Genomic DNA, 13,298 nt, shown 5'->3' with positions numbered 1-13,298 from the left:
GAGAACTTGGAAAAAAACACTGGTAGCAACTGAATTCCGGTGTGGCCCTGCCACTGTAAACAGTGGAATGTAGCAGTTTTCTAACTTCAAACTTACAGTGACACAGTGCACCTTCAAAATAACTTAAAATATAAATTGTGTGTCCCTTTTTGATAAAAACACTTTTGGTCAAATAAATGCATCAAAAATGAAAAAAAAAAAAAAGACATAGTTTTAACAGTGGTATTCATAAACTGCAAACAAAACTTTAAACAGTTTTCCTGAATCCCTTCAAATTGTAAACAAAATGAAAAATCATTCTTCTTTCATGGCCCCAGCTGTGGCGCAACTGGCTGGGGCACCTGCAGCGTACACCGGCGACCCGGGTTCGATTCCCGCCCCGTGATCCTTTCCGGACTCTCTCCCATTCACTTCCTGTCACTCTCCACTGTCCTATCATTAAAAAGGCATAAAAAAAAGCCCAAAAACAAAAACATTCTTCTTTCATGCATTTTTAGGCAGGAAAACAAGCCGGTCTACTACCTCTGGCTTGAGGCTTGCCCGGTTACATGTAACAATGCCTGTAGCAGGGACAGAAGTGTCTTTTGGCCAGATTACTGACCCTTGGGAAGTTTGGTTCGTGACGCGTCCACCACTGAAGTGGAGTGTCTGTGTAACCCTCAGAGGTCAGTAGGGGGTTAGGGTAGGTTGCCGGGGGTCAGGGTGGGTTGCCGGGGGTCAGGGTAGGTTGCCGGGGGTCAGGGTAGGTTGCCGGGGCAGAGGCTGTGCTTCCTCTTGACACACCTGCACAGCTGGACCAGGCTGCTGTGCTGTACTTTTCTCAGCAGTGACATCAGCTCAGTGACATCAGCTCAGTGACATCAGTGCATCAGCGCAGTGACATCAGCTCAGTGACATCAGCTCAGTGACATCAGCGCATCAGCGCAGTGACATCAGCTCAGTGACATCAGCTCAGTGACATCAGCGCAGTGACATCAGCTCAGTGACATCAGCGCAGTGACATCAGCTCAGTGACATCAGCGCATCAGCGCAGTGACATCAGCTCAGTGACATCAGCGCAGTGACATCAGCTCAGTGACATCAGCGCAGTGACATCAGCTCAGTGACATCAACGCATCAGCGCAGTGACATCAGCGCAGTGACATCAGCTCAGTGACATCAGCGCAGTGACATCAGCTCAGTGACATCAGCGCAGTGACATCAGCTCAGAGACATCAACGCAGTGACATCAACGCATCAGCGCAGTGACATCAGCGCAGTGACATCAGCTCAGTGACATCAGCGCAGTGACAGCTCTTTTCCTGTCTGGGTCAGTGTAGCTTGTACGGAACCTGGGGGCACTGATCCCACGCTGAACTACGGAAGCGCAAGGGGAGTGTCGGTGGTGGAAGTGTTTGTGTGTGTGTGTGTGTGTGCGTATTACTGTGTGTGTGTGTGTGTGTGTGTGTGTGTACCTGTTGAGGTTCAGGACACAGGGCATGTCCCCGAGGTCTCCTGTCAGAGGGTCAAAAGCTTCTGCTCTGTCCAGATCACCGCTGTTCCACACCAACACATACCACAGAGTAGCAAATACCAGCCACTGCAGAAGGAACGCACCTACAACCCACACACACACACACACACACACACACACACAGACATTAAACACCAGCCACTGCAGCAGAAATACACCTGCAACACACACACGCACACACACACACACACATCTAAGTGGATGTTGATATCGCCGAGAACAAGAAGCGGACAGTCATGCTCAGCGATGGAGGACAGCAGAGTGTCAAGTTCGTCCAAAAAGTCGCCTAGTTGGCCTGGAGGGCGGTAGATGACCAGCACGTAGAGTTTTGCTGGGGCGATCACTGTGATGGCATGGAATTCGAATGAGACATATTTGTTTGAAGGCAGTAGCGGGGTGAATTTCCATTTGTTGGAGATCAGCAGGCCCGTCCCACCTCCTCGTCCAGATTAGTGGAGAGTGCAGCCGGGGTGGCTGTGTTCTCTGGTTTGATCCAAGTCTCAGTGAGAGCAAGGAGTTCCAACGAAAGGTGGTTGGCATAGCCAGCTATGAAGTCCGTTTTGTTGACTGCGGATTGACAGTTCCACAAGCCCATGGAGAAGGAGGTTTCTGTAGGTGAGGACCGTTTAAGTTGCTGTAGGTTAAGGCGATTTCTGCCCCTTTTGGCATGATGCCGTTTTATGTGATGGCCGGTGATAACAGATATGGTGGAATGGCACATTTTTGCCTTTGTCGGCGCCTGTGCTCGGTGAACTTGCACAGGTAAACTTGCTTGTGTTGACCGCGTCCGTCTTACACGAGGACGGCTGAAACGAGGGCTGACGCTTATGCTGACGCTTCAGCTACAGCCTCTATTGTTATGCTGACAGGAATTGCATGCAGCTGTCCTCGTTGTCTCACTAATGATGAATCAGTGTAGACCGCCCTCTGACGTTCGCACAGCTTGGATTGTTCAAAAGGGTGTTAATTACTGTCAACTGCTCACACCGACCGAAACTCGCAGTTTCAAGTAGCCTCCTCCCTCAGCTGTTTCCAAACGCCCAGAGTCCAATTCTAAACAATTGGAGAGGATTGGCCAATAGTAGCCTATGTGTTCTTCCTTTCTCTCTCCCAACTCACTGCAGTTGTTGTCTGATTACCTGAGAGGTGCATGGTAGTGTAGCGGTTGATGAGTGTACTAACCCCTTTTCTTTTGTGTCGGTACCTTGTATTAGCATGCTTTATGAAGGTTTGGGATAAACTGGTATTTGGTTAATGTGGCAAAGCATTTTAGATCAACTCCAGTCCACTAGGGTGCAATGGGGTGTGCCAGATCACACTCACCAGGGTAGGCAGGATAAGAGAAGGAGTTGAGGATCCTACTTTGAACTCCATTGTCTCTATGCCTGAACACCTGCCTTCTTTGTTCTTTTCCTTTCAAGGTAAAGTTACTATTTTCTGATGGCTTTTAAACTGATGTTAAATTGTCAATGTGTATTTAAAATAATCGAATGATTAGAGTTTTGCTCCTCTGTGAACTATATTAAGGTTGCAATGTTTGTTTGAGCATTGTTTGAGTAATGAGCTGAGCACATGGTATTGATATGAAGCTTTATCAGTTGATGTTAAGTGCATTTTGGTGACTGGATTTGAAGTGGATTTGAAGTGAGGATGGTATGTTGTGTTGGGAGATATATATGTGTGTGTACATCTATGTAGTGGTCGTGATTAAGTGAGGAGCGCTAGTTTTAATGGGGGGACTTATCCTTTGTCTGTGCAATCGTTGTTGTTACTGTATTTGTGATGTGTTAATGGATGGGAATGACTAGGAGTCACAAGGATTTAGGAAATTATCCTTTTAATGCATATTTTAATATGGATCTTTAATAAAATGAACTCCATTGTCTCCATGCCTGAACACCTGCCTTCTTTGTTCTTTTCCTTTCAAGTGTAAAGAACTGGGTTTGTGCTGGCCCAAGTTCCCCTAGGCTTGAGGTCGGCTACAATTGGGGGCTACGTCCGGGAGTCATTGCTGTGGAGAAGTCCAGTCATAAGCCTCTGAACCTGGGTGGTTACTGGAAGGGCGGCCATCGTGTGAAGGTCATCCTGAGAGAAGCCAGCATTGAGGAAAGATGACATCAACTGAGCCACGGCAGGTACTCCAATGGGAAATCCATAAGAAGCTATTGCAGCTGAACGCAAGTCAGCTGTACCAGCTAGCTGCTTCTCTGGACGATGAGGACAACGCTGAACTTTCCACACTCTCTGAACCTGGGTTATTTTATCATATTTCTGACTTTATGAAAAGTGAAAAACTACAACAGCTGGAGGATGCAGGCATGTCCCGTCTACTCCATCTGCAGGATGCTATAACTGAAATGACTGCTGTTAGTAATCCATCTGAACATTCAAGATCAACCACCCCGACGAACATTCCGGTACCGTTAACTCATACTATAAACCAGGATGATTAACACGTAACACGTTCAAATGACTCTGTAAATATAAGTGGGTTAAAAACACATACTGATCAGGTTGTTAGAATTACTGACGTGACTGCACTCTTGCCTCGTAGAGAATTTAAAATCCAGGGTGGTCAAATTTCAGATTCTGGGTCAGAAATATCATACACTCATATCTGTAAACAAATTGATGAGGCGATTGATACAGGGGTTACAGAATCTGAGATTGTAAGAGCGGTGTTGAGGATAACCAAAGGAGGTTTTTTTAAAGAGTATCTTACAAATAAAGATGAGTTCACTGTTGTTGAGTTAAAAAGAGTCCTTAGAACTCACATCAGAGATAAAAGTAGTAGAGAGTTGTTTCAAGAACTGAGCAATACTAAACAGCAAGACAGGGAAACCACACAGCAGTTTGTGTATCGGATAATGACTCTCAGGGAACGTGTGTTGCTTGCAGCTCAACAGCATGATACTGATTTTAGCTATGATAGGAAACTGGTACAAGGGGTTTTCTTGCATACACTCTATCAGGGTTTAAATGAGAAAAGTAACAGCATTCGATATGACCTCAAACCATATCTTGCAAATCCCCATGTTAGCGATGAAATGATTTTAGAACAAATAACCAAGCTGACAAGTGAAGAGGCCGAAAGGGCAAAACGCTTTTCAGCTCCCTCCAAATTTAGGCCAGTCACAGTAAGTGCTGCACACCAACCTGGAGATACCGTGACTAGTTCTTCAACAAAGCCGTCCATTGAGTCTGATGTTAAAGCTAATGCCGTCGCCATTACCGAATTGTCCGTCCAAGTGTCTGCGTTGACTAAGAACCTGGAAAAGCTCATATCCAAACCTGACCATGTCCTAAATTACCCCCCTATGGTAGCATCAGCCGTGCAATCCCAGAGAGTATCAAGACAGGGGAAATGTCAGGAATGTCAACAAAAGGGATATGATTCTTGTAGTCACTGTTTTCGTTGTGGACAGAGTGGCCATCGTGCTGTAGGGTGCTTGAACAGGCCGGGAAATGGGAGGAGGTCACAGGAGAGGGACGGCCAGTGACTTACTCAGATTTCACGTCCCTCCTACATTGTCATTCGACCTGCACAGACAGCTCAACTATCTTACAACCTTCACTTAAAACCCCGTATGTCAGACGGACAGCGCAGCTCATTGGGGGGAAATGTCTGATCTTGTGTTGTGTCAATGGGGTTCAAACCGAGATGCTTTTGGATACGGGGGCCCAAGTGAGTGTCATGGGGAAGGAGTGGGTGATGAAGAAACTGCCATATGTAGAAATCAGGTCCCTAGAAACTTTACTCTCTGAGCCTCTTTATGTGACTGCAGCTAATGGTTCAACCATTCCGTTTGAGGGCTGGGTTGACACTCATCTGGAAGTCCTCAGTGCTAATCAGGGTAGAGTGTCCATCCAAGTTCCCTTCTTGGTTGCACAAAGCAACCTCAATTTCCCTCTGTTAGGAGTTAATGTTATTGCAGAGCTTATTCGAGAAAACTGTGACACTACAGGCCCGCTTAATTTGAGTGCTCTCTTAAGTGAAGCTTTAAATTTAAAAGTGGATACTGCGAGAACGATAGTGGCTGCTGCTCAGGTCGAGTCAGTGGAGGAAACGCCACAAGGCCGCCTTGTCATGATGGGGAAGAGAGGCTTTACTATTCCAGCTGGTCAATTGCGAGGGGTGACGTGTAAGGTGAGGAACTGGCCGGAGGAAGGAGCAATGTATTTCGAGCCTGCTGTAGAGGGGGATTTGCCTGATGGACTAGAGCTGTTTCCAGCCACCCTGGAAGTGCAGGGTACACACTCAAAGCATGTATCAATCCCTATTCAGAATTCCACTCAGCATGATATTTTTCTCCCACAACGGGTAGTGTTAGGCCATCTAGAGGAAGCTTGCACAATTTTCCCCCTGTTAATTCCCAAGCAGAGTCCACCCAGTTCCATTTCAGTGACTTCAGCCCAAACTCTCCAGGCTACGGATCAGGCCAGAGTGAACAATCCTGCTGAGAAGTGGAATCCTTCAGTTGACCTGTCTCATTTGAGTCTAGAAAATCAAGACATTGTCAGGCAACTGCTGTATGAGGAGTCAGATGTATTTTCCCAAGAGGGTGGTGATATTGGGTGCGTTCCCTCTTTACGACTGAAGGTTAATCTGAAAGACGACACCCCAGTGCAAAAGTGTTATAATGCCATTCCAAAACCACTTTACAAAGAGGTGAAGGCCTATGTACAAGATCTCTTAGAGCGAGGGTGGGTTAGGAAGTCAACTTCGTCCTATTCATCCCCGGTGGTCTGTGTCAGGAAAAAAGATGCCAGTCTGCGCCTATGTGTTGACTTTCGTGAGCTCAATCGTAAAACAATTCCTGATCGGCACCCATTACCCCGTATCCAAGACCTTCTTGACAACTTAGGGGGCCATGCCTGGTTTTCCATCCTGGACCAAGGTAGTGCATACCACCAGGGGTTTGTGGATGAGGGGTCACAACATTGCACTGCTTTTAGTACACCATGGGGGCTTTATGAATGGATTAGGCTCCCTTTCGGATTAAGTAATGTGCCCGCAGCCTTCCAGAGATGCATGGAATCTGTCCTTGATGGTTTGCGAGATGAGTGCTGCTCTCCTTATCTGGACGATGTCCTTTGCTACTCCAAGTCATTTTTAGATCATGTGGCGGACTTGAGGAAAGTGCTGCGGCGACTGAGAGCTAGTGGGATCAAGCTGAGACCAAATAAATGTGAACTCTTCAAACGGCAAGTTCGTTTTGTAGGTCGTCTTGTGTCTGAGGAAGGAGTCCAGATTGACCCTAAGGATCTAGAGGCAGTGACCCAGTTTAAGAAGAAGAGACCTACCACAGTCGGGGAGGTGAGGGCACTCTTAGGTTTTTTAGTTATTACCGCTCTTTTGTTCAAGATTTTTCTCGGGTGGCCAAGCCTTTGTTTGGACTTCTGCAGAAGACTGAACATTCTAAAGTAGCTACTTCAGCTAAAAAGAAACCCAGCCCGGTGCCATCAAGGACACCAGTCCAGTGGACTGATGAACATAGTGCTGTTGTTGATCGGCTTGTTACCATGTTGACTAACCCACCTATCCTTGCTTATCCTAACTTTGACTTGCCATTTATCTTGCATACAGATGCATCAAATGAAGGGGTCGGTGCTGTACTTTATCAACATCAAGAGTGTAGACTGCGAGTGATTGCTTATGGATCCAGGTCACTTACTCCAGCAGAGCGGAATTATCATCTGCACTCAGGAAAGCTGGAATTTTTTGCCTTAAAATGGGCTATTTGTGATAAATTCCGGGACTATCTCTATTATGCCCCTAGCTTCACCGTCTATACAGACAATAACCCCCTTACCTATATTCTGAGCACAGCCCGATTAAATGCAGCAGGGCACCGTTGGGTTGGCGAATTAGCCGACTTTAATTTTGACATAAAGTACCGCCCTGGTAAGAACAACATAGATGCTGACACACTGTCCCGGTTCCCTGTCTCACTCCCTCAACACATGGAAGAGTATACAGAAGACTTGTCTCCAGAGGTGGTAACAGCAGTGTGGCAGGGAAGTATGACAATCAAAGAAAAGGAGGTGCCATGGATGGCTGTTTTGCAGCTTGCCTCTGCTGATGAGTCAGCACCTTCCAGTTCATCTGTCATTACACCTCAGGATGTAAGGAGTGCACAGCAGGAGGATGTAGCAATTCAGGAAGTCATCAACTTGAAAAGTAGAGGGAAAAATCCTACAAAGAAGGATAGAGAGAGTGTGTCCAGTGAAGCTCGAAGGTTGTTTGGTGAGTGGACTAGGCTCTTTATACAGAATGGGGTGTTGTATCGACAAGCCGGACCCTATAAGCAGATGGTTGTTCCAAAACAATTTCGGCCCCTGATTCTAAAACATCTTCATGATGACATGGGCCATGTGGGGGTTGAGAAAGTCCTTCATCTTTTGCGAGAACGATTCTATTGGCCATACATGCAGCGAGAGGTTGAGGATTATATCCTCAGAAGATGTGAATGTATTCAGCAGAAACACCCCTCTAGTTTGGACAAAGCACCAATGGGCTCCATCTCCACAAGTTCCCCCTTTGAGCTAGTGGCCATTGATTACCTTCACCTTGAGCCAAGTAGTGGAGGGTATGAGTATATTTTGGTCATAATTGACCATTTTACTCGCTTCGCCCAAGCTTATCCCACCAAAAACAAATCTGGTAAAACTGTGGCAGAGAAATTGTTCAATGACTTTATCCCTCGCTTTGGATTCCCAGAAAAACTTCACCACGACCAAGGTCGGGAGTTTGAGAATGGTCTTTTTCGGAGATTGGAGCAATTGGCTGGTATTTCACATTCTAGAACAACCCCGTATCACCCTCAGGGAAACCCAGTGGAAAGGCTCAACCGCACATTGCTCCAGATGCTTCGGACCCTAAAAGAGGACAAGAAGTCAGACTGGAAAGACCACCTGCCCCACATTGTTCATGCTTATAATTGTACCAAACATGACTCAACAGGGTATTCACCATTCTTTCTCCTTTTTGGGAGAGCACCCCGGTTACCAGTGGACCTCCTTTTTGATCTTAGACCCAACACCGAGAAAGGAAGTAAACAAGCCTTTGCAGAGAAGTGGGCAAGTAGGATGCAGGAGGCCTATCAGATTGCTTCTAGAAACAGTCAGAAGTCCTCTGAAAAGAGGAAGAATTACTACGATCGAGGCATGAAGGGGATGACACTTCAGCCAGGTGACCGGGTGTTGGTGCGAAACTTATCAGAGCGGCAGGGGCCAGGGAAACTCCGAAGTTACTGGGAGAGGGTCATTCACCGTGTTGTCAGCAGAGTAGGAGATGCAGTCAGTCCAGTGTACAGAGTTCAAGCTGAAAAGGGTGAACAGCGGGTCCGTGTCCTACACCGGAACTTACTTTTACCAGTTAGCGACCTCCAGTTGGAAGAAAACATTCAAGCCAGTCCAGCCAGGAAAGGATGTCCTCGAAGAACACAGAGATCCCAGGGAAGGAGGGCCACTGACCAGACTAGCCAGAGTGATTCAGAGGAGGATGAGGAAGTAAGTTATATCTTGCGCTCCATGCCCCATCGTACAGTAGGTGCTAGAACTTACATTGGGCCATCCCAGTCAAGGATACAACCACACATTGATCATCCTACCCTGAGACCTTCAGAAGACGAGTTTCAACCACCGTTACAGCAAACGGATCAGCTTGGCGAAGATATTCATAGAGAGGTGGATGCGGAAGTTGAGCCACCCGTACCAGTTCAGGAAGGGTCAGACGTCAGTGAAGATGCTTCTGGAAGACCACCTGTAGATGATCTTGAAGGTGTGGAGCCTGTACAACAGTGTGAAGAACCCATGCAGAGGAGGTCTGAACGTACAGTGAGACCAAGGGAAATGCTTACATATCAGAGTCTGGGTCAACCGTCATATCATTCGTTGAGACCTGGAGTGCAGGCTGTAGTATACAACCCCCCAGTAGCATACAACCCCCCTGTTCTTCTCCAGAATGGCGAGGTAGCACATCACTCATTTTATGAATGGCCTCTCTATCCCAGGCCTGTCTTTGGGGGTTATTGGTAATGGGGTGGGAGTTTCACATACTAGAGATGTCAGGAGACCTCTTCTAAAAGTAGGGGAGAGTGTAGCGGTTGATGAGTGTACTAACCCCTTTTCTTTTGTGTCGGTACCTTGTATTAGCATGCTTTATGAAGGTTTGGGATAAACTGGTATTTGGTTAATGTGGCAAAGCATTTTAGATCAACTCCAGTCCACTAGGGTGCAATGGGGTGTGCCAGATCACACTCACCAGGGTAGGCAGGATAAGAGAAGGAGTTGAGGATCCTACTTTGAACTCCATTGTCTCTATGCCTGAACACCTGCCATCTTTGTTCTTTTCCTTTCAAGGTAAAGTTACTATTTTCTGATGGCTTTTAAACTGATGTTAAATTGTCAATGTGTATTTAAAATAATCGAATGATTAGAGTTTTGCTCCTCTGTGAACTATATTAAGGTTGCAATGTTTGTTTGAGCATTGTTTGAGTAATGAGCTGAGCACATGGTATTGATATGAAGCTTTATCAGTTGATGTTAAGTGCATTTTGGTGACTGGATTTGAAGTGGATTTGAAGTGAGGATGGTATGTTGTGTTGGGAGATATATATGTGTGTGTACATCTATGTAGTGGTCGTGATTAAGTGAGGAGCGCTAGTTTTAATGGGGGGACTTATCCTTTGTCTGTGCAATCGTTGTTGTTACTGTATTTGTGATGTGTTAATGGATGGGAATGACTAGGAGTCACAAGGATTTAGGAAATTATCCTTTTAATGCATATTTTAATATGGATCTTTAATAAAATGAACTCCATTGTCTCTATGCCTGAACACCTGCCTTCTTTGTTCTTTTAAGTGTAAGTGTAAAGAACTTGGTTTGTGCTGGCCCAAGTTCCCCTAGGCTTGAGGTCGGCTACAGTAGCATGTCATCTTGTTTTCTGTGAAGGTGTCGCGGGCCGTATTAAAATATCTACGAGCCACTTCAAAAGACAACTATTTGCGTGAGAATATTAGTCTGTGAAGATACAACGCAGATCCACAGATCTCACTAGATTTGTTTATGCAGTCATCCTGAAATAAGCTAGCAGTGGCACATGAGAGCAGAGCGACACTTTCTTAATGGTAGTGGCAAAAAGTGAAGCACTGCACCAGTGCCTATAGGCTATGCATACATACATACATACACACACACACACACACACACACTGCACCAGTGCCGATAGGCTATGCTGCGGGCGGCGGCTCACTGGTAGTTGTTGTAGAACTTCAAATCAGCGCTATGGTAACGTTACATGATCGCTACAGACACTTTCTTATTTTTAACCATCAATAAGTATGAAAATTAGACTGGATCTGACTATTTGTGGTATGTTAGTAGCTCTACCCGCCACAGTGGCTGGTAAGTTGACCAAATTCACCCGCCAGAGCACAAAACTACCCGTATTTGGCGGGGGGCGGGTGGCTAATTTCCATCCCTGGTGCGTGTGCGTGTGTGTGTGTTTCTTACAGCAGAAGATGAGGATGACCCATCTCCAGCGTGTGCGTGTGTGTGCGTGTTGTGTGTAAGTGTGTGTGTAAGTGTGCGTGTGTGTGTGCGTGTGTGTGTGCGTGTTGTGTGTGTGTGTGTGTGTAAGTGTGTGTGTGCGTACGTGTGCGTGTGTGTGTGCGTGTGTGTGCGTGTTGTGTGTGTATGTGTGTGCGTGTTGTGTGTGTGTGTGTGCGTGTTGTGTGTGTATGTGTGTGTGTGTGCGTGTTGTGTGTTGTGTTGTGTGTGTATGTGTGTGTGCGTGTGTGTGTGCGTGTGTGTGCGTGTTGTGTGTGTGTGTGTGTGCGTGTTGTGTGTGCGTGTTGTGTGTGTGTGTGTGTGTGTGTGTGTGCGTGTTGTGTGTGTGTGTGTGTGTGTGTGTGTGTGTGTGTGTGTGTGCGTGTTGTGTGTGTGCGTGTGTGCGTGCGTGCGTGCGTGTGTGTTTGCGTGTTTGCGTGTTTGCGTGTTGTGTGTTGTGTGTGTTGTGTGTGTTGTGTGTGTGCGTGTGTGCGTGTGCGTGTGCGTGTTGTGTGTGTGTGTGTGTGTGTGTGTGTGTGTGTTTCTTACAGCAGAAGATGAGGATGACCCATCTCCAGCGGAGATTAAGCCACACCCCCATGAGGTCTCGCCGCACTTTAAGCCACGCCCTCATTTGGCTGGTGGGGGCGGGGACTTGGTAGAGGAACCGCCCATCTTTACTGACCATTCGCTGGATGGACGGCATCAGAGGAGCCTTCGTGTCGACTGTCATGGCAACAGATCTCTGAGGGGAAACACACACACACACACACACACACACACACACACACACACACACACACACACATACACACACAGGTAAACATACACAAACACACATACAGCAGGGGTGGGATTATTCAGTTTTTAAACGGAATTCCGTTTTTTCCCGACCTGAAAATGAGACTCACGCAATTCGTATAGATCCGCTGAGTTTTTTTTTGGGGGGGATGGGGGTCGGTCAGAGGTAGGCTATATTGCTGTATAACACAGGCCATTGTAATGTAGGCTATATTGCTGTTTATCACCCGGAGAGAAGAAATACTCTTTTCTGATTGGCTGGCGGGTGGCCTTTAATTCTGAATAACAGGACACCGTTCCATATCAATGCTTATGAATGGTAACTATAACAACCATAGTAGGACGACGGTTGCAGCGCTCTAGAATCTTTTGGTTGCAGGCTTCCCAACAATGGAATCAACTGTAAACAAGCTAACTGTCCATGCTAAAGTTGTACAACAAGCTGAAATAGTGAGCTTCTTTTTAAACAGAACCGCTTGTTTCCAGTGTTTACAGTGGCAACCGGGTGATAAGCGGGATAACGGCCTTCGAGGTGTGTCCAGTTATACGGAATTAATGGACTTGGGCGGAGGCAACTCCCCTCCGATGCACGTCGGGGAGTTTTTGCCCCTCGCCCTCGTCCATTAATTCCGTATAACAGGACACCTCGGCAGCCGTTATCCCTTACATAACACAGGCCATTGTAATGTAGGCTATATTGCTGTATAACACAGGCCATTGTAATGCTATAACAGGCCGCTGACAATGACAACGGGTTTTGTGCTTCACATCTTTCCGAATATCACACCGCAAGTACGTTTACTACAATTTCATTGAAAGTGAAAGTAGACGGGTTGATCAGCTGCGTTCTGAAGAATGCTTGATTCAGTGTTTGTAGCGAACTAGTTTTCTCAGCAGAAGCCATGAAAAGGTAAAGGTCAACAAATTGGTTTAAAAAGACATCATGTATGAATTTGTTTTTCTGCGCGTGTAAGCTGTGCTTGAAGTTAGCTGTGACAGACTAGCCTAACTTTACAGGTTTTCAAAGCCTGTCTACCTTAGGCCTACTACATTGTTTAGTTAACACCTTGTCATTTACGCGTTTGTCCAGCCGTTCACCTCCGTGAACCTTGCGCCCCAAACTTGTCTAAAACATATTTCATGATGCCATCTCACCATGAGAAAACGTAACGTTATGGTGACAGTGTTAAGAGATCAAAGCTTTGGCATGCTTAATAAACGTCTTGCACATAATATTGAGATGAATATTTAGTGGAAATAGCCTACTGTAGCAATGTGCTGATAGATAAAAAGTCGCCTATTTAAAGCAAAACCAAAGAACTTTCCCTCTGTCGCACGCACGCTATTTGTTTATCCAGCACTGGCTTTGCAAATAACAATGTCCACAGACAAGGTAGAATATTTTGCATGATGTATTGCGACAAATTGTTTG

General features: G+C 46.3%; 1 protein-coding gene across 1 annotated transcript in view; it reads right to left on the bottom strand.

Annotated features, from left to right (window-relative positions):
• The window catches only part of kcnj13 (potassium inwardly rectifying channel subfamily J member 13), a 36,731-nt gene extending 24,933 nt beyond the window's left edge, over positions 1-11,798 (bottom strand). The window contains exons 1-2 of the mRNA XM_076281796.1: positions 11,615-11,798; positions 1,455-1,596 (exon numbers count right to left, since the gene is read on the bottom strand). Of these exons, the coding sequence (XP_076137911.1) occupies positions 1,455-1,596; positions 11,615-11,798 (326 nt within the window). The remainder of the gene's footprint in view (positions 1-1,454; positions 1,597-11,614) is intronic.
• Positions 11,799-13,298: the final 1,500 nt, after the last annotated feature.

This window comes from Alosa pseudoharengus, unplaced genomic scaffold, assembly GCF_046254945.1.
Source record: "Alosa pseudoharengus isolate Yale_2024_CS ecotype anadromous, Long Island Sound unplaced genomic scaffold, YU_APseudo_1.1 YU_APseudo_1.1_scf_13, whole genome shotgun sequence".
Lineage (NCBI taxonomy): Eukaryota > Metazoa > Chordata > Actinopteri > Clupeiformes > Clupeidae > Alosa > Alosa pseudoharengus.
This window is presented reverse-complemented; position numbering and strand designations above follow the sequence as displayed.